Here is a 20,251-nt window from a genome sequence, read left to right as displayed (position 1 = left end):
TATATATATATATATATATATATATATATCTTTATATAATTTTTTTATTTTAATTTAAAATAAAAAATAAAAAAATCTTAGAACTTCTTCTTTTTTAATTGCTTTCTCTTTCTTTAGCTAGTGGTGGTGGGGAAGTCCAAAAATGATGTGGATTTAAGTAGGACTAGACGTTTCGGTTTGGTTCTTCGGAATCGAATCGAACCGAACCGAAAAAGTCGTTCTTAATTTTTGAACGGTATCATTTTTAGAGAATCGAATTTTTCTAAAACCGAACCGAGCTATAAAAATCCCGAAAAACCAAATATTTTTAAAGAAAATCTATCCTTTTTTTAATAAAACCCGGAACCGAACCGAATCGAACCGAATATAATGTAAAAACCGATTGGTACCTATTTTTGTAAAATCGAAAGAACTGAACCGATCAATTCCCGTTCGAATCTGAACCATTTCCCGAATCGCCTACCCCTAGATTTAAGTACGTGTATGTTTTGAATTTTGATTGAGTCTGGTCATTTTATTGCATGATATTTTTATTTTTAGCAGCTATATATCTATTTGTTTTTTATATAACGTTTTTGTTTGGTTTCAGATTATATTTAGATTTGGTGTGGTTATAGCTTTTATTAAAACGTATGTGTTTACTATTAATATTTCATATTTATTTCTAATTCTATTAAATTTCATTTTACAAATAATTATTAAATTTAATTCCACTCGTTTAATAAGGAGTATAACTCGGTAATTTGACAATTTCGATCTTCATAGAGTTAATATAAATATATAATTATCTCTCCATAATTCCGTCTGATCATTTTTGGGGGGGTTTTTTTCCTTGGAAATTATGCAGAGTATATTGATAAACGGAAGAGGACAATTCAATTGTTCTATAGCGGCGCAATTTAGCGAGAACACGAAGAAGCAGTGCACGTTTAGAGGAGGTGATCAATGCGCTCCTCGGATTTTACGCGTTGAACCTAACAAGACTTACAGGCTCCGAATCGCCAGCACCACCGCACTCGCTTCCCTCAACTTGGTCGTCCAGGTAAATCCTTTTTTTTCCTCCAAACTATTTATATATTTTCAATAATTATTTTATTAATTCCATTTTTTTTTCATAAAATAATTTTAAAAAACTTATCAAATTCGATCACATTTTTCTGGTCCATTAGGTTTAAATCTACTTATAAATGCTAATGAATTGCCCTAATAAGGATAAGGTTAATAATGGTCGTTTGATCATTTTATGATGCAATATTGTTTCCTAAAATTGATTTTTATTCACGGGAATAAAAATCTTAGGATTTTTTTTTGTTGGATTAGGATTTTTTTTTTTTAAAAAAAATTCCACTCAATTTTGCACTATTATTTTAAAATTAATTCAAAAAATTATATTTAATCAATTTGAAAATCAAATTCATTTAACAATATATATTAATTGATACAGTTCAATTCCATTTTTCATGGTCAAAACTCAAATGTGTTCAGATTTTGCAATCAATTTCCCCCGTTAATTTTTTAATTTTTTTTGGGCTTGTGGACCAAAAAAAGGGGACAAAGAGACAAAGGAGTTTCAATTTCAAACTTTTTTTTTTTGTGGTATTTATTTTTAATGAAATTTCAGATTCTTTTGACTTTATTTTTTTTTGTACTTTGTGTGGTTTTATAAAGCAATAAAGTTTGCATATCGTTAGAGTCGTTTTCAACCATTGAAATTTTATGCAATCTATCATTGCAGGGCCTTGTTTGTTTGTGTTTTGACATTTTCCTGCATATATATATATATATATACACTTTTATATATAAGACATATTATTCATATACTTTATGCATTATTTTTATGCGCATTACAAATATTTTGTTTCCTTTTATAAAATACTGGAGATGTTTTAAATGTTACCAGCATGAATTTCAAATGGTTTCCATAAAAACTTAAACACATGGGGACTAATAATAATATCAGTGGTAATGATGAATATTTGTGGGACAATGACCATTATAAAATTAATAAACTAAAGCATCTTTATGATGGTGGAAAGTCAGTCAAGATTGCATATAAACGAAAAGTAGTACTCATAGTGAATTTAATAATAAAAAGATAATAATATCAATTATTAATAATTAAAAAGATAAAGCTTAAAAGCAAAAGGGACGATCGATAGAGCATTCCAACTCCGATCCAATTAGGAAATGATTGGTATATTTTTTCCTATTGCCTTGTTACAAACTATGTGGACCTTTCGATACGATTTAAAAAATCGTATCGTACCGAGTCGAAAAATACATTATTTTTTCGATTCGAACCATTCAAAATTTTTAAACGTATTATTTTAAAAAAAAACTAATTTTTTTTTAATTAATTTTTTTGGAACCGTATAATATAATAAGTCAATTGATATATTTTGTAAAACCGAAAAAATCAGACCGAACTCAAACCGAATACCGAAACGTGCACCTCAGTTACAAACTACCCATATATTATAAAATTCATCAAAACAATTTAATTAGTAGGGAAGATATATATACTCCTATAATCTCACCGGTATTATTTTTCACATGTTCAAAAATCGGATCGTTTTGATACCAATCATTATATAATAGATATAACTTCATCCTCTTAAAAATATGAGTAGAATTCATCATTAAATATTAGTTTGTAGAGACATTGTGTCTCTTAAACTTGTTAGGAGATATTGTGCATTTTATAAAATTTAATTAATAAAAATTATAAATTTCTATAATACAAATTATTACTATTAAAATTATTTAGTAACAAAAAATATAAATTTATATATTAATTTTTTAATGATAAGAAATAAATTTTGGATAATAATAATATAATAATATTTTTTAAAAAACTATAAATTTAGAGTTTCTATTATAAATCTAATTGATTTTTTCAATTTTTTAAAATATTTCTTTTAATTTATTATTGAAATAAGGAATATGAAATCGCTTTAAAGTTGAATTTGAATTAATAATAAGATAAAGATTATAAGTAATTTATTTTGGGCTTTTCGAGCCCGATAAAAAAAAGCCCAATGGCCCCTTTTACCATTTAATATTGGAATTTTAAAATCACACGTGCGTCTGATTTTCGCACGTGCAGGGACACAAGCTCGTCGTCGTCGAAGCCGACGGCAACTACGTCACGCCCTTCGCCGTCGACGATATCGACATTTATTCCGGTGAGAGCTACTCCGTCCTCCTCACCACCAACCAAGACCCTTCCCAGAACTACTGGATCTCCGTCGGCGTCCGCGGCCGCAGACCCAAGACTCTTCCGGCGTTAACCCTCTTAAATTACCGAACTGCCCCTGCCTCCAAGCTCCCGCCATCTCCCCCGCCGGAGATTCCACTGTGGAACGACTTCGACCGGAGCAAAAGCTTCTCGAAGAAGATCCTCGCCGCCATGGGATCTCCGCCTCCGCCGAAGAAATCGAATCGCCGATTGATTCTGCTCAACACCCAGAATCGGATCAACGGGTTCATAAAGTGGGCACTCAACAATGTATCCTTGTCCGTACCGGCGACGCCGTACCTGGGTTCGATCAAGTACGGATTGAAAGGCGTGTTCGATCAGAAATCGCCGCCGAGGAGTTTTCCGATGGATTACGACATCACGAAACCGCCGGCGAACCCTAACGCGACGCACGGTAACGGAATCTACACGTTCCCGCTGAATATCACCGTCGACGTGATCCTCCAGAATGCAAACGCGTTAAACCCAAACGAGAGCGAGATCCATCCATGGCATTTGCACGGACACGACTTCTGGGTTTTAGGGTACGGAGAGGGGAAATTCCGTCAAGGAGTGGACGAAACGGCGTTTAATCTGAAGAATCCGCCGTTACGGAACACCGCGGTTGTGTATCCGTACGGATGGACGGCGTTAAGATATGTAACGGACAATCCAGGGGTTTGGTTCTTTCATTGCCATATCGAACCGCATCTGCACATGGGCATGGGTGTGGTTTTCGCCGAAGGGGTTAACCGGATCGGTCACATACCGGATGATGCCCTCGGTTGCGGTCTGACCAGGAAAATGTTCGTGAACCGGCACCGTTAAGTTACGGTTGTTTTTTTTAACGGCGTATGGTTTGGCCTGATTCCGTTTGTTCATTAGTATTGATGTTTCTATGAAATGAGTGTGCGCGCGTGTTGATTATGTGATGATAATAATTAGCACAAGTATAAATTATCAGACTTTTTATTATTTTCGGCTTCGTTTTTTTTTATTTTAAAAATTTTAATTATTCTATTTATAGATTGGATTCTTCCCCATTCAATTCCTTTTAGAATTTAATTCGAATTAAATTTTTATACCAATATTTTAAAAAACAATTTATTTAGTTCCAGTTTTTCAATTTTAAAATAGTATTTATTCAATATTAAATTCATTTATCATTCATTATAATTTCTATCCATTCATGGAATAAATTCTATATTGTATATAAATTAATTTAAATATATATAATATAATTTAACAAAAAATATATATAATATACAAATTTTAATAAATTTTATAAAAACTCATTTAAATAATTAAAATTAATTTTAGAGTGTTATTAAGCTAGATCGGCCATGACTAAATGGCAAAAGACTAAATGCAATCAAGTCACGTCGTCACAGACATGTTACCCACTTTGTCTATTTACAAAAAAGAAATGGCAACAGATATATCAAAAATACTTAAAATTACATAATTACCCTTGAACCGCGTGATGCGAATCAAATATTTCCCTTCTCCCGCTTTTGCATTTTGATCATCCATTTTTCATCTCACCGTCGCCGACGAGAAATCGCGAGCCATGGCCGGAGAATTCAACTCCGGAGATTCCCATAGAACAAAGCTTTCCTCAGATATGAACAATAATACTTCCGGCGAGTTTCCCGGTGATTTCCAGAGAACGAGAACCGGGCCACCGGCAGGGACTTACCTCGTTCAAATCCCAAAGGAACAGATCTACCGCGTCCCTCCGCCGGAAAATGCCCACCGTTACGATTACCTATCTCGCCGTAAAACCAGACGCCGTTCGCTTTGCCGGAGATGCGTCTGCTCCTTCCTAGCCGCCGTCCTGATCTTCGCCGTCCTCGCTACGATCGCCGCCGCTGTCCTCTACCTCGTCTATCGGCCGGAGAAGCCACGCTTCTCCGTCGCCAGAGTCTCCATCACCGGTTTCAACCTGACATCACCGTCACTGACTTCGCCGGAAATTGAAGTCACGTTCAGATTGGAGAACCCAAACGGCAAACTCGGTTTCTTCTACGAGAAAGGAAGCACGGCGAAGATATATCATGACGGAGTCAACTTCGGTAACGGCGTGACGCCGTCATTTAAGCAGCCGGCAAAAAATATAACGACGTTAATGACGGCGTTAAAGGGGTCTGGTATTCAGTTAACGGCTTCGATGCGAAAAGAGTTAACGGAGGCGCAGAAGAAGGGGACGTTGCCGTTTAGCCTTAAGATTGATGCGCCTGTTAAGGTTAATGTGGGGTCCGTTACGACGTGGACGATGTCCGTTACGGTGGACTGTGAGATCGCGGTGGATAAGTTGACAGCGTCAGCCGATGTGGTGACGGAGAAGTGCCGTACGGGCTTGCACCCCTGGTGACTGCTGGTGAGAGAAAGTAAATAAGTTTTCTATATTCACCCCAATATTACATAAAATTTTCAATTGTTCCCGAAATATATGTCGTTATCAAGGAGACCCCGTTGATTGAAGGCATCCAAGGATTTGCAATGCCCTTTTCTTTACATTATTCAAATCCTAATTTACTGTAATAGAGTTAGCATCACATCGAACGGGAACGACATTGTCAAGTGACGTTTGGATACAAAACTTAACGCGATCTCGAATTTGCGTCATCACATGTATACTTTCTTTTTTTTTCCGGTAACAACATATATGTTCTAACCGTTGTTGTTATTATTATTATTATTATTATTATTATTATTATTATTGTTATTACTATTATTATGTGATCATATATACGATTTTCAATGTATTTACCAGCCAAGACCAGTAGCTAAAAACTAAGGGTAAACATTGTTCCTCGGAATCAAATTGTAGTGAACCAAAAAATATTGCATTTTTTTAATTGAACCGTCCAAAACTTTCAATTAGTATTTTTTTTATAAAAAAACTGAATTTTTCAAAATGAAACGGAACCGAACATAATTTAAAAAAAAATCAAAAAAATGAGTGTTTTTAAGAAAATTAAATCGAATCGAATATGACATAATAATCGACTGATGCATATTTTTATAAAATCGGAAGAAAACAAATCGAACTATTTTCGAACCGAATATCAAAATATCCACTTCCTACTAAAAATTATGATATAAAACTCACGGCTTCTATTAGAGTATATCTCGAACTCGGGTAAGACTAATAAAAGACCATTGGAGATGTCAAAATAGATTTGGTTCATAGACTACGGATATTTTTTGAAACAGGTTCAAAAAGTTTTAGTCCGAAAAAAGACAGAATAAATTAGTTCGCTACGAGTTAAGAATTTTTTTAAAAAAAATATTTTTATTATATTTAATATTTAATATTTTCAAAAATTTTATACCCATTTGGGTGGAGGTGGGCCGAATGAGCCCGATTTATATTGCTAGGCAGTCTACAAAAGTATTAAAATTTTGGGATGAATTGAAGTTTCAAAAGTAAAAAAACTAAAAACCAAAAAAGAAAAAGAAACCATTGATTCGTACAATTAACATAATTATAATTTTAGATTCCGAATCTCAACATTTTTAGATAAATTTGAGTTGCTATTTAGGTCTATTTAACCATATCCAATCTAATAAAAATAATCTTATTTAAATTAAAGTTTATTTGAAAATTAATTAGATTTGATTTGGTTTTTTTATTATAATCAAACTCGAATCAAATAAAAATAAACGAAAAAAATTAATATTTTAAGAAAAATTAAATTTAAAAATTCAAATTAAGAGCAATGCTATATATATAATTTCTTAATCTAAATTAAAAAATAACCAGTAAAAACAATACAGTGGTAAAAAAACAAAAGAAAATAACGGCACGTACCAACAAAGAATGGGCGTACGTGACGTGATGTCGTTTCTTAGCCAATAAAATAATACTAAATAATAACAATAATACGGCGCCGTATTGTGCAAGACGTCAGACAATCTTAGCCGTTCATTCCACGCACGAGGCTCACACGTGTGCTTCCTTTTCTCTATTTTTTTTTATTTCATATATATTTTAATTTCTTTTATTATCCGTTTCATGGCACCGTTTCAACTACACCTTTTGCCTACGACGATTATTAGTAACGCTCTTTTAATTCAATATGATAATATTATCAGTCTGCATTGATAGAAGAAGCCACGGAAGATTATTTAACACCCACTAATTGGAAATTATGGCTAAATTAATTGCTTGAATGCCGTTTGTTTGTTAGGGCCTATAATTGAACCTTCTAAATATATATATTTTTTTTAAAATTTTTGTGACAACTCACATCACAAGACTGTACTGTGAATCACAATACGTAGCAAATTTAATTAATTATTAATCAGTTGAATCCAATTTTAAAATTATATATCTTTATGTAAATGGTCCGGACATGTTTGTATATTAATCTAGTCCCTCATATTATAATGTTTTAAACTGCTTGGGCATTATTGATGTGCCCGTCAATATAAAACTTTTCATGGGATATATTATCAAATCTGATAATTTATCTTAAAATAAGGGGTAAAAAAAAAAATTAAAATGTGGGTCCCACTGTAGATATAAAACACACAGGCAGCCTAGCAGAAAAGACGGTCCCTTTTTTACAATTTGTTTTTAGGGTTTGCTCGCGGAAAAAAAAAATTTAATCGGCGTCTCGCTCTCTTGGGCACGAAGGTATGATTCCAGTCAAAATCTTCTCCGTCTGGTTACTATTTTCTCATATTTGGACTTTGTTTTGCAATGGGTTTGTTCTGTCTGCCATGCATGATGTTTGAACTCTGGCGGTTCCTTTTCTGGAAAAAAAAAGTTTTTGATTTGAGGTTTTTTTGTCCGCTTCTTCGTTAAGTTTTTCTGCCTGAACGAGTGATTTTTCGTAGGTTTTGTGTTTTTTTTTTCCTCCCGGCATGTCTGTGATTTTCGTTGTGTGACATGTCTTGTGATTTTCATGAGATGACTGTTTCATGGTGTTTGGAGTGTGATTGCTTTCTGGGTTTTGAAAGTTCTTTATCTGAGGGATGTGTTGGTTTTCGTGTTTATTTTTTAAACATAGAAACAAGGGTCTCTTTCTTTGCTTTTCTCCTCTCCGGAAATCTGGAATGTAGGTTTTTTTTTTTGTTTCTGTTTGTTTTTCCCCCAAGAAAATTTCCTGAGTTCTTCTGTTTATTCTCTCGCTGCCTCTTTAATTTTCTTTGTTTTGCTTTTAAAAGGCTAAAACTTTACTATCACTTCTCTTTATTCTATTATTTTTCAGTTTTCAGCCATGGGTCTTTTTTATTTTCTTCTCCTTCCTCATCTTCTTCTGCGCAGAGGGAGATGGAGAGAGAGAGATCCATCCTTCACTTGCATGCAGATGTATCTCTTGCTTCTGCGCGTTTTATTTGATTATTCCCCTTCGCTGCTGAGTGGGTTTCTCTTGTTCTGGATTTTTTCTTACTGGTTTCTCTTTTTGTCTTTGGTTGCTGTATTACACAAAATGGGTTTTGTTATGGTGTGTTTGTTTTTTAAATGCACTGAGAGGAAAAGCTGTTTGAAGACGTGAGATATGATTTCTGCTATAGTGACATAAGAGTCAAAGAGTCATTATTCATTTCGTTTCCCTTTCTTTTGAATCTTGCTTGTATATGCTCTGTTCATGTCTCCTTGAACTGTTATGTCATTTTTTATGTAATGTTGCTTATGGAGTAAAATGGCAGGAAAACGAAAGATATCTTCCAAGTATGTTAGTGAAAGGTTTGTGATATATTTGTTTATTCCTCTTATCAGGAAATGGATTCCGGCAACCCAAATGGAAAAGGGGCAAGGGAAGAGTTACCCCCTCCTCCACCTGTTCCTGCAGATGTAGTCCCTGCTAAGGTGGAACTCGAGCCTGCAGTGAAGAAGAAACTCCGTCTCCCGATGGCTAGGCGTGGCCTCGGGACCAAGGGCCAGAAGATTTCATTGCTCACAAACCACTTCAAAGTCAATTACACGAATTCGAATGGCCATTTCTTCCATTACAGTGTATGCTTCTCCTTGATTCCTCTGTTGTCCTGCATGAATGATATCTCTTAATGCATAGGACAGATATGGAAGATTCCGACAATACTTCATCTGGGTCTGTCTTGTGTTGTTGTTGTTGTTGGGTTTAGGTTGCTCTAATGTATGAAGATGGCCATCCGGTGGAAGCTAAGGGAGTGGGCAGGAAGGTTCTTGAAAAAGTCCAGGAAACTTACCAAAGTGATTTGGGCTTCAAGGACTTTGCTTATGATGGTGAGAAGACTTTGTTCACCATTGGTGCCCTCCCTCGCAACAAACTCGACTTTTCTGTTGTTCTTGAAGACATTTCGTCAAGCAGGTTACTACATTTGATGATATTGCTTATTTTATTTTTTCATGAACCATAAAACTCGAATTTTAAATGTTCTTTTATTGTGTGTTTTCAGAAACACTGGGAATGCTAGCCCTAGTGATACAAACGATGCTGATAGAAAAAGATTAAGGCGGCCATACAACTCGAAGAAATTCAAGGTTGAGATCAGCTTTGCTACAAAAATTCCCATGCAGGCTATTGCAAGTGCTCTTAAAGGACAGGAGACAGAGAATCTGCAAGAAGCTTTGAGGGTCCTGGATATCATATTGCGTCAACACGCTGCAAAACAGTACGCGGATTTTTTGAGTTGTTTCCCTTACTATACAGTTGCCTCGTGTTGGGTTTTGATGTCTTTTCTGATTTGCAGAGGTTGTCTCCTTGTTCGCCAATCCTTCTTCCACAATGATGTAAAGAACTTTGAAAAACTTGGTGGAGGCATCATTGGCTGCAGAGGCTTCCATTCTAGCTTTAGGACTACCCAGAGTGGCTTGTCCCTGAATATCGGTACACATATTCTGAGTTTTGATGTCTTAAAAGATTCTTCCTTTTGTCGCAATTTTTCTATCAAACCCATTTTTCTTACTTTTTATTTGTCCCCAGACGTGTCAACTACAATGATAGTTCAACCTGGTCCAGTCGTTGATTTTGTGCTGGAAAACCAGGGTGCGAGAGATCCATTTTCAATTGACTGGAAAAAGGTGAGTAATGTTCTTTTATAGGCATTGAATTTGCTGATCGATTTCATCTTCAAGAAGTACTTACTCTGATATTCCTACATCAGGCTGCACGAACTCTCAAGAATCTGAGAGTTAAGGTCATGCCCTCACAACAAGAATACAAAATAACTGGGCTAAGTGAGCAAAGCTGCAAAAGACAAATGTATGCTTTTGTTGAATATTCTTGATTCCGTTTTATAAGATATATATCTTGATCTCTTCTTTCTTCTGGGCAATTATCTTTCATGCTTGTTTTAGGTTTACTCTAAAGAGGAAGAATGTGAAAAATGAAAGTGGCGAAGCTGAGGAGGTCGAAATGTCTGTGTATGACTACTTTGTTAATGTCCGTCAGATGGACTTGAGGTATTCGGCAGATTTACCTTGCGTCAATGTTGGTAAACCCAAACGTCCGACTTTCATGCCCATGGAGGTAATGGAATTTTTCATGGTTTTGGTTTGTGATTGTGGGATTCTCTTTCTCCTCTCAATTTGAAAGATTGATGTTTAATATTTGTTTTCATAGCTCTGTTCACTAGTTTCTCTACAACGGTACACAAAAGCCCTTACCAGTTTTCAAAGGTCTTCCCTAGTGGAGAGATCCAGGCAGAAACCACAGGAACGGATGAATGTCTTATCCCATGTAGGTTATTTTCTAGGACCCTTTATGCTGTGAAAACCTTATTTTACGCATCTTGACTTTATGACTTGCTCCTCCTTCCAGGCTCTGAAGACCAGCAACTACAATGCTGAGCCATTGCTGCATGCAAGTGGCATTAATATTAGCTCTAACTTTACCCAAGTGGAGGGCCGTGTTCTACCAACTCCCAAGGTGTATATTTATACCTATTGTTCTTCTCTTGTATTTTCTTTGGTGGCATGATGTAAGTTTGATACTATCTGCTGGTTATGATGCTAAGATTCATCTCTCTCTCTCTCGTTTTCTACTAACAGCTGAAAGCGGGCAATGGTGAAGACTTCATTCCTCGAAATGGACGTTGGAACTTTAATAACAAGGTGCTATGTTTTATCTCTCTGCCATGCCGATTATCTTATTGATGTTCTGAACATTTGATACTGACCAAAATTATTCTTCAGAAACTTGTTGAGCCAACTAAGATTGAAAAATGGGCTGTTGTCAACTTCTCAGCGCGATGTGATATGCAATCACTCGTCCGTGATTTGATAAGATGTGGACAGATGAAAGGAATTGTAAGCTTCCTCTGGGCATTTTTATATGTCACACATGATCATGATCATGCAACTCATAATCTTTCTCTGTTGGTTTCTTTTCCTTTTTGTCCTAGCAAATAAGTCCGCCATTTGATACTTTTGAAGAAAATCATCAGATGAGACGTGCACCTGCTGCAGTCAGAGTGGAGAAGATGTTTGAACAGATACAATCAAAACTCCCTGGGGCTCCACAGTTCCTTCTTTGCATACTAGCAGAAAGGAAGAACTCCGATATTTATGGTACAATCATTACTTTATATTACCTATCCAAAGAAATCGAAAAACTTTCTTTCGTCCAAGTTGTTTGGATGAAGTTATATGTGGGTATCGTCTGATAGAGTTGCCTCCAAATTCTTCAGGTCCTTGGAAGAAGAAAAATCTTACTGATTTTGGAATCGTGACTCAGTGTATTGTTCCCTTAAAACCAAATGACCAGTATCTTACGAACGTTCTCCTGAAGATAAATGCAAAGGTGACCTCTGGCTTGGTTTATCTTGCACATGGTCATATGATATCCCTGTTTGGATAGAAATTTTAAACCATGATGTTTTTCCAAGTCGAAATAAACAATTGAAAATACACCTTATGATATGATTGAAGTTCTCTTGCGTTATTTATAATTATTTCTTGTATATATAGCTCGGCGGTCTGAATTCTGTGTTAGCTGTTGAGCGCACGCCAGCAATGCCTGCAGCTACTAAGGTTCCTACTCTCATTCTCGGGATGGATGTCTCCCATGGCTCTCCAGGGCAATCAGATATACCATCCATTGCTGCGGTAACTTGTTATGTTTTTTTTCTTCTTATTTTGTCTTTCTTAGTGTTTTTATCTGATGATTCTAATATGTTTATCTCTGGAATTTGTAGGTTGTGGGTTCTAGGCAATGGCCGTCTATCTCAAAATACAGGGCTTGTGTGCGTACACAGTCGAGTAAAGTTGAAATGATCGATAATCTGTTCAAACGTGTGTCTGAAAAGGAAGACGACGGGATCATCAGGTAAAAGTTTCTTTCACTGTTTTTTCTTGTACTGATGGCTGTATGTTGGGTCACACTATTCATCCACACATTGGTTTCAGGGAGCTCTTAATCGACTTTTATTCGAGTTCTGGAAAGAGAAAACCCGAGCACATTATAATTTTCAGGTATATTATATGATTTGTTCATTCAATTATCTTGCAAAGTAGAGTCTAGAAGGCACAAGTTTGCTAACTTCCTTCACATGGTGTTGTATACATTTAGGGACGGTGTGAGTGAATCTCAGTTCAACCAAGTTCTGAACATTGAACTTGACCAGATTATGCAGGTAAAGCTCTTTGGTTTCTTGAAATTTTCACAACTCTGCAAGATTTTCGGCATTTCCTTTCCGGAGGAGTTTGATCTTTCTTTTGGGTTTCCCATGTTAGGCATGCAAGTTTCTTGACGAATCTTGGAACCCCAAGTTTATGGTCATAGTTGCCCAGAAGAACCACCACACCAAATTCTTCCAGCCTAACGCTCCCGAGAACGTTCCTCCCGGTAAAGAGCTTTGGTTTGCAATCTTTTGTCGGGGTAGTGGGTGGGGGGGTTTGAAATGGGTTCTAAGGTCCTGTTTGGTGTGTAGGAACAATCATCGACAGCAAGATCTGTCACCCACGAAACTACGATTTCTACCTCTGTGCACATGCTGGAATGATCGTAAGTTCTATCTCCTGCAAGAGCTGTCCATTTCGGGTTATCGTTTTTTCAACGCCCACGGCGAATCATTTGGTTTCTTTGTATTTACTAATTCGGGATTTTTTGCCCGTTTGTCCTTAGGGGACGACACGACCGACTCACTACCATGTCCTGTACGACGAAATCGGGCTTTCCACTGATGAACTGCAAGAACTTGTCCACGCTCTATCCTATGTGTAAGTATATTGGTATAAACTCGATATCAATTCTTCGATACGTCACAACGAGTAACCCGGCATTGCTTTCGTATAATCGCAGCTACCAGCGGAGCACGACCGCCATCTCTATAGGTAAGTAAATATACTTTTGATCAATTCATATGCTTTGTTGTTATTACTTACTGCCCCTTTTGGTGATGAATGTTTTTTTTATGCGCAGTTGCGCCAGTTAGCTACGCTCATTTGGCGGCGGCACAGATGGGGCAACTGATGAAATTTGAGGACACATCGGAAAGCTCCTCGAGCCATGGAGGCGGAGGAGTGACCACTGTCGGAGCAGTTCCTGTCCCTCAGTTGCCGAAGCTCAAAGACAATGTCGCCAGCTCCATGTTTTTCTGCTGAAGAAATCCTCCATCAGCTTTATTTCTACTAGGGGTTTTTTTTTTGGTTGGATTGAACATCATCGGCGTTTTAGGGTTTTTTGCGGGTTGGATGAAAGATCTGATTTTGGCTCGACCCTCGTAAATGTTTAGTCGTTTAATTTTTATTTTTTTTTTGGTTGGGCATTTGTCTGAATAGTTTGAATCAGATGGATTTCAATGCAAAATGTCCCACGTTTAGATTAATATATACATCGTTGCATATATATATATATGAACATGTATATATATACATCTGTATAAATGTGTCTGCTTGTGTATGTACACATGCATACATATGTATATATGAATTGAGTATATGTGTCTGTATGTGTATATGCCATATGGATGTATATATAGATACACACGTGAATACAATGCATAATCGTGTCAATATTTTTGGCTTTTTGTGTATACTTTTTGATAATTTGTAGACAAGTCATAAATTTATCTCACTTTTTACATAATTATTATTTTTCTAAAAACAAATTAATTCATACCGTTTCTCTCACTTCACAGACTTTTCCCCGGTGAGATTCTAGGGTTTTATTCCGAAATCTCTCGGAGGAGAATTTCACATTCCCGGAGCCATTGCTGCTCCAGAAACCGAAATCGATCTCTAATTCCGAAGCCATGCATCTCCTCTGCCGGTGAGTAATTCCTCAGCCAAGGAGTTCCTCGGCTCAGAGGGGTAAACGGATATCCTCTCAATAGGTATCCAGAAACCCAATTTACAGATTTCAACTGTCAATAACATCAACAACAACTGCCAGATGAAATGATCAGGTAATATATATTTCGTCCAATGTCCTTCAATTACTGTGTTGAGTTGGAGCTCATATTCTTGTTTCTATGGTATTGGCGTTGTTGTGTTGCATAGGGCTACGGTTTATGGCTTTGTTGGGTTAGTATTCTCAATATATATGATTTTTAGATTGGCTGAGATTGTAATAAGTTTTTGAAATGAAACCTTGATGGATTTTGTTCAATGCAGCGTTTTTGGACAAATTTTTTTTCCATTAAATAGTCTTTGGGTTCGTGTGCTCGCGCTAGTAACCGAGTATATTGTCCCGTACGCGTAACCCAGGTACTCGAGGCCCTCCCATACGAGCCCGGATATCAAATATCGATACCATACGAGCCCAGGTTTCATATTATGATACCTTTTCTTTCGGGTATGAGTGCGTATCCTGAAATTTTCCGGGTCTAATTGAGGTAAGCTGCGTCTGATTGAATACTACAAGGTGTTCGATGAAATACTTGTGAGAAGATTGTGATTTGTGTTCGAAGCGTGCCATTTAGAACTTTTTATCTGATGGTTTATATTTGATAAGATTTTGCTATTTGTCTCTTTTAGAATGAGTGACAAAGATACGGAAGCAACAAGGGAGCTGAAGAGGAATATTTTCGAGATCTTCAAAGATTTCATGACAGGGTAACTTGTTAGATTTCCATTCAGATTTTCGGATGTCACTCTTCTCGTTTAACTCTGCAAATCTCACTTATGGTTATGCGATGAAAGGATCACAAAGCTTGATTGAGAAACTAGGGAATACTGGAAGCCAATTTCTTCTACGGTTTCAACAAGGACTCAGTGCGTTTCTTTGTACCATCTTCATCGGGGATGAATGTGATCCTTTTATACTCTTTTTTGGCATTTGTTTTGCTCATCTCTCTCTCCCTTTCAGGTTTGCTCCAACAACCTCCTGTTGATACTTCATCGAAGTTGATCGAGAACATTTTTAAAAACAATGAAACAAGACGGCTTAAATTGTATATCAAAGCAGGTTATATTAACATCCATAATGCTGCACAGACCACGAAAACATGTAAGTCCTAATGTTCAATAAGGGTTCCAATTTTGCTGTCCATCCTTGGCGAAGTTCTGGCCAACTTTTCGTTCTAGTCTCTTATACTGTGTTGAAGTACAACAGAATTTACCGGTACCTTTTTTTCAGCATTCTATCTCGCATCACGCTTACATATTTCTCTCGTTTGTTTTCCTTCACAACCTGGCCTTCCATTTATGATCCAATCAACTTTGCTGGTTAAATGGTATTGGGATAAGAAGTGCATACTTGCATGCTGGGACTTCATGACTATCTAATCAAAGGTAATGTATTTTTCCTTCCATTATTCATTATTCAGAATCCTTCTAGCTTTTTTTTTTTTATATCAATTGCCTGTACCTTAGAACCATCTTTTGCTCCACAAACCTATCAATTCTCTCTCTGTTGCTTTCTTTCCTGGCTTAACGCTGACGTCTTTGTTTGCTTCATTGTTATCAGATTTCTTATTTTGTAATAAAGATGATGTTTAATCTTAAAGATGTGTTGGTTGTAGCTAAAAGCCTATTAGTTGAGCTTGAGCGTCTCGTCGAGGATGCAACCCTTGCAATAGAGACTGCCACTACATTTTCCACGCGTCTTGACGATGAATCGTGCCATTGGTTGCATCATGAGGCCAGATATCAACAGAATAAGTTATCAAGTAACATATTTTTTTATTAAGAGCCAAGAAGAGTCTTACTTGTTTTCGAGTCAAAATAAGAGTAAAATTAACTATTTTTTCATAGATTAATTTTATTAGAATTGAATGATCAGGAAAAACTGACTACATCTTGCTCTCAAGAACCGGAAATCAGAGAGTACGCCGTCTTGATTTCAGTCATTTATAGTATGATGTTGAGAAACCACGCGATGCAGGTATGATCTCTATATGAATCTCTACAAGGGAGAAAACATTGTGCTAGAAAGCCAAATATAAGGGTTAATTTTCTTGCAGGAAAAGATTGTGGAGTCTCTTGGTCTCAAGTCATTATCCAGTGAACTAGAGACTTACACCCTGATGTGGTCCTTGCGACCCTTTGTAGAGGAAGAGATGGTGCATCAAGCATGGGAACGTATGCCTTGAAGCTCTCCATACCGGAATTTTACTCGATTTGGGAGTGAGAAACTTGCAACGGGGAAGCAGGAGAGGGGCGGATCGGATGGATTAAGGTCGAAAGCCATCACTTTCTAATGTTTTTTCATGCCCTGAAAAGGAAAACAGTTAAGAGGGAGGAGCCCTTGAGCGGGTGGAAGAAAGATTCCGGGTAAGAGCCTTTCACCAACCAACACAGCCATATCGCATCTTCTTCCCGCCACTTGTTTGTACGGAGAGAAGAATCGGAATCCTTTGCCTTCTCAAAAGGATGATTCTTTTTCCTCGATTTCTCTTCAACGCGGTGTTGGAAAGCTTCCTTCTCCTTGGTTCTGTGGAAAAGCCTTTTTCATTGTAAAGAGAGAGAGAAACTTGACCCCCCTGCCGATATCTGAACGTGTGCGCGCAAAACACTGGTTATTTTTCATTTGAAACTTTTGTGTTTAAATATATATATATATATATTATTTAAATTATTTATTTGATTTGACTCAAATAATTTACTTGAATTTTAGAAATACTATTGTTCTTAGAATAATCGATTTTTTTCGATTATTTTTTATATTTGATTCAAATTTCGTTTTTCCAATTTTTTTTTTAAAACTATATATCTAACAAAAGCAAGGCCAAGAAAGAACGAATAAACGAGCAACGAGAATTACTGAGAATTTCACAGAAACAAAACGAAGACGAAGGAGAAACCAAACACAGTAGTACAACACAAAACGCAACGGGAAGAACAAAAGAGTAACCAAAAGTAAAACACCAAAACATGTCCCTAACCAAATGAAAATTGATCTATAGATATACGTCTTCACCAATCCTGTCTCCTGATTTTTGCTCTTCTCCGGTTTCTTTCTTTTTCATTCCATAGACATCTCATTTTCCCGTGTCGGATTCTTTTTTTTATTTTTAAAGAAAGAAAGAGGACTTGGGATATCAGAGTTTTTGGTTCAAGAGGGGAGTACCATTCTCCTCACTTGGCCATCATGATTTTGACAAACTCCTCGTAGTTGATCTGGCCGTCGCCGTCCACATCAGCCTCTCGGATCATCTCGTCGACTTCCTCGTCGGTCAGCTTCTCCCCGAGATTCGTCATCACGTGACGCAGCTCGGCCGCTGAGATGAAGCCGTTCTGGTCCTTGTCAAATACCCGGAAAGCCTCCTTCAGCTCTTCCTCCGAGTCCGTGTCCTTCATCTTCCGTGCCATCAGGTTCAGGAACTCCGGGAAGTCGATGGTACCGTTCCCATCAGCGTCCACCTCATTAATCATGTCCTGCAGCTCGGCTTCCGTCGGGTTCTGCCCGAGAGATCTCATCACAGTCCCCAGCTCCTTGGTCGTGATGCATCCTGCAACAGAATTCAGGCAGCTTCAGTTCAGTCGTGTCCTGCTCTATCCCTCCGAGAGAAACAAACAGCATTTCTACACTACAGAAACATGTATGACACATTCAGATTGCACTTTCGTGTACCACTTGCTGGTCAGAGATCTCAAAGGTATGGTCGAAGAGAGATCCTGAATCTCATGTGCTAACACCTGACTAGAACGATCTATGTAATCTCAAGGACCCAGTCAAAAACCAAGCAATGAAGAGAATGGCCATGAACCCAGCATTACGTCCAAATGGCTTCCGCGTGAAAATGTTCACACTATTACCACTTTGTTCCATCAAACCCGAGCATTCTTTACAACACCACTGATGAAGAAACAAAAAGAAAAGGACAGATCAACTTCGTATCGACCACACTTCCACTGATTCACCACACAAGCACTACACAGAACTCCGCGTAATATGCAGACAACAGTGCTCAAGTCGTCTTAATCTCGAAAGACTAACAGACCTATGCACTTTGTCCAACAAAAAGCCTAATTGCGCTAAATAAAGGCCAAAGGACGGACACTGCACTGAGAATGGTGAAATGAATCTAAGCCCTACAAGATATACCCACAACGCATGTGAGTAGTAAAATCGGATACAATCCCTTCACAAACCTTTCAATACCTAATACTAGGAATCTAGTTTCCGAAAACGGACAGAACAGAGGTGGTTACACCGGACACAACAAAGGGCGTTATATACGGATAAGCTACACGAAAAGAGTCCATTTCTACGTCCTTCCGACGGCCTAATGGCGGGATCTAAAACAAGACGGGTACAGAACTGCGTGCAATAAGACCACAATCTCGATCTTACATTGAAACACGAGCAGATTACCCACAATATCATCGCCGACCACAGAAATGCGGGAAATGAACAATCAATCAACCCTAGGACGAAGCGATCGGACAAGCAACAAAAACAGCAGTACAAAGATGCGTGAAAGAAAACTAGATCATCCACCACTCGCATGATACATAGACGAATTGCGCGAAAACGAGGATAAAAATCAGAAAGAAAAAAAAAGAAGCGAAATCACGATTCTAAAAAAAAGGCAAAATGAGCAAGAGAGAGAGAGAGATCTGAGAGAAGAGACCATCTCCGTCCTTATCGAACAGGCTGAAAGCTTCCTTGAACTCAGAGATCTGATCGTCGGTGAGCTGATCCGCCATTAATTCTTCTTTCCTTGTACCGTTTGGGAACCGAGAAAACGGAGAGAAAATTCTTCGGTGTGATTTTTCTCCGATTCCACGACACGACAGAAGAATGTGATGCGGTGAATTATGAGAGGGGGACAACATAGAGATTAGGGACAATAGCATTTCGTGATTTGACGATTTTACCCTTTTATTTTCTTGTTCATTTCCGTTTCTACCCTTTGTGTTTGAGTTGTTCTCCTCTGCCGCTGCTACTAAACACTTTATTAGATCACTTTGATTACATAAATTTTAATTATATCAGATACTTTCTTGCTTGTAAAGCAACAAACAATATTTTTGTTTTATGATATATATATATATATATATATATATAAGTTTCAAATAAGATTGTAAATGGTTGTAAATTCACACAATGATTGTTTTATATCACAAACTATTTTTAGCATATTTGTTCTTTAGATATAGAAAGCTAAACTGAATAAAATTTAATAATATACAAATTATACGGACCGGATACCTTTGATTTTGGGATTTAAGAGCCCTAATTTGTAATTTCGGATTTTAAGATTGTCCGAAGTGGTGATGTATTATTATATAAACAACAGATATTGGATCAGACGTTAGATTTTCTACGACGTCGTTTTGTTCCGAGTGAAACGTCGACGTTTCGGTCACTTGGGAATTCATTATCTTCACGAACATATTTCAATGGTTGATAAAGCTGTTTATATCCGTTGCCAAATAAATACTACAAACGAGCTTCACTATAATTCAAAGACGAAAAGGCAAATTTTGAAGTGAAGAAAAAAAAAAACTGAGGAAATCAGTGGAAGGGAGAAAAATTCATGGCGGCTTTATCGACGATACCACCTCCGCCGACCGTACAACTCTCCGGCAAAGCCTTGTTCCGTCCGATCCCAGCTTTCCCGTCGAAGAAGCCGTTCACGATAAAGCGAATGATGCTTTCTCCGGCGAGGAATTCCGGCGAGGTCTCG

At 37.2% G+C, this 20,251-nt stretch overlaps 6 protein-coding genes across 6 annotated transcripts in view; 5 read left to right on the top strand and 1 right to left on the bottom strand.

Annotated features, from left to right (window-relative positions):
• Positions 1-768: 768 nt before the first annotated feature.
• On the top strand, positions 769-4,213 carry LOC104799585 (L-ascorbate oxidase-like). The gene is made up of 2 exons (XM_010522184.2): positions 769-1,042; positions 3,107-4,213. The coding sequence occupies exons 1-2, from the start codon at positions 842-844 to the stop codon at positions 4,064-4,066; spliced, it is 1,161 nt and encodes a 386-aa protein (XP_010520486.1). The 5' UTR covers positions 769-841; the 3' UTR covers positions 4,067-4,213.
• Positions 4,214-4,616: 403 nt separating this feature from the next.
• On the top strand, positions 4,617-5,886 carry LOC104799584 (protein YLS9). Its single transcript, XM_010522183.2, has one exon. The coding sequence runs from the start codon at positions 4,809-4,811 to the stop codon at positions 5,610-5,612; it is 804 nt and encodes a 267-aa protein (XP_010520485.1). The 5' UTR covers positions 4,617-4,808; the 3' UTR covers positions 5,613-5,886.
• Positions 5,887-7,808: 1,922 nt separating this feature from the next.
• Positions 7,809-14,004, top strand: LOC104799583 (protein argonaute 4-like). The gene is made up of 23 exons (XM_010522181.1): positions 7,809-7,883; positions 8,973-9,209; positions 9,338-9,543; positions 9,632-9,847; positions 9,926-10,062; positions 10,159-10,256; positions 10,340-10,437; positions 10,533-10,704; positions 10,798-10,914; positions 10,996-11,103; positions 11,226-11,288; positions 11,370-11,483; positions 11,579-11,744; positions 11,864-11,976; positions 12,144-12,281; positions 12,371-12,501; positions 12,582-12,647; positions 12,745-12,808; positions 12,909-13,020; positions 13,106-13,179; positions 13,300-13,394; positions 13,477-13,508; positions 13,597-14,004. Exons 2-23 carry the CDS (start codon positions 8,976-8,978, stop codon positions 13,776-13,778), a joined length of 2,736 nt encoding a protein of 911 aa, XP_010520483.1. The 5' UTR covers positions 7,809-7,883; positions 8,973-8,975; the 3' UTR covers positions 13,779-14,004.
• Positions 14,005-14,275: 271 nt separating this feature from the next.
• Positions 14,276-17,078, top strand: LOC104799739. The gene is made up of 8 exons (XM_019200779.1): positions 14,276-14,581; positions 15,153-15,230; positions 15,328-15,389; positions 15,484-15,624; positions 15,867-15,908; positions 16,139-16,285; positions 16,385-16,500; positions 16,580-17,078. Exons 1-8 carry the CDS (start codon positions 14,574-14,576, stop codon positions 16,706-16,708), a joined length of 723 nt encoding a protein of 240 aa, XP_019056324.1. The 5' UTR covers positions 14,276-14,573; the 3' UTR covers positions 16,709-17,078.
• Positions 17,079-17,351: 273 nt separating this feature from the next.
• On the bottom strand, positions 17,352-19,374 carry LOC104799582 (calmodulin-7-like). The gene is made up of 2 exons (XM_010522180.2): positions 19,193-19,374; positions 17,352-18,067 (listed from the first exon to the last, which is right to left on the bottom strand). Exons 1-2 carry the CDS (start codon positions 19,266-19,268, stop codon positions 17,694-17,696), a joined length of 450 nt encoding a protein of 149 aa, XP_010520482.1. The 5' UTR covers positions 19,269-19,374; the 3' UTR covers positions 17,352-17,693.
• A 621-nt stretch (positions 19,375-19,995) lies between these two features.
• The window catches only part of LOC104799581 (NAD(P)H-quinone oxidoreductase subunit U, chloroplastic), a 1,799-nt gene continuing 1,543 nt past the window's right edge, over positions 19,996-20,251 (top strand). Inside the window, exon 1 of the mRNA XM_010522179.2 lies at positions 19,996-20,250. Within this exon, the coding sequence (XP_010520481.1) occupies positions 20,102-20,250 (149 nt within the window). The 5' untranslated portion in view covers positions 19,996-20,101. The remainder of the gene's footprint in view (position 20,251) is intronic.

This window comes from Tarenaya hassleriana, unplaced genomic scaffold (genome assembly GCF_000463585.1).
Source record: "Tarenaya hassleriana unplaced genomic scaffold, ASM46358v1 Cleome6, whole genome shotgun sequence".
Classification (NCBI taxonomy): Eukaryota; Viridiplantae; Streptophyta; class Magnoliopsida; order Brassicales; family Cleomaceae; genus Tarenaya; species Tarenaya hassleriana.
This window is presented reverse-complemented; position numbering and strand designations above follow the sequence as displayed.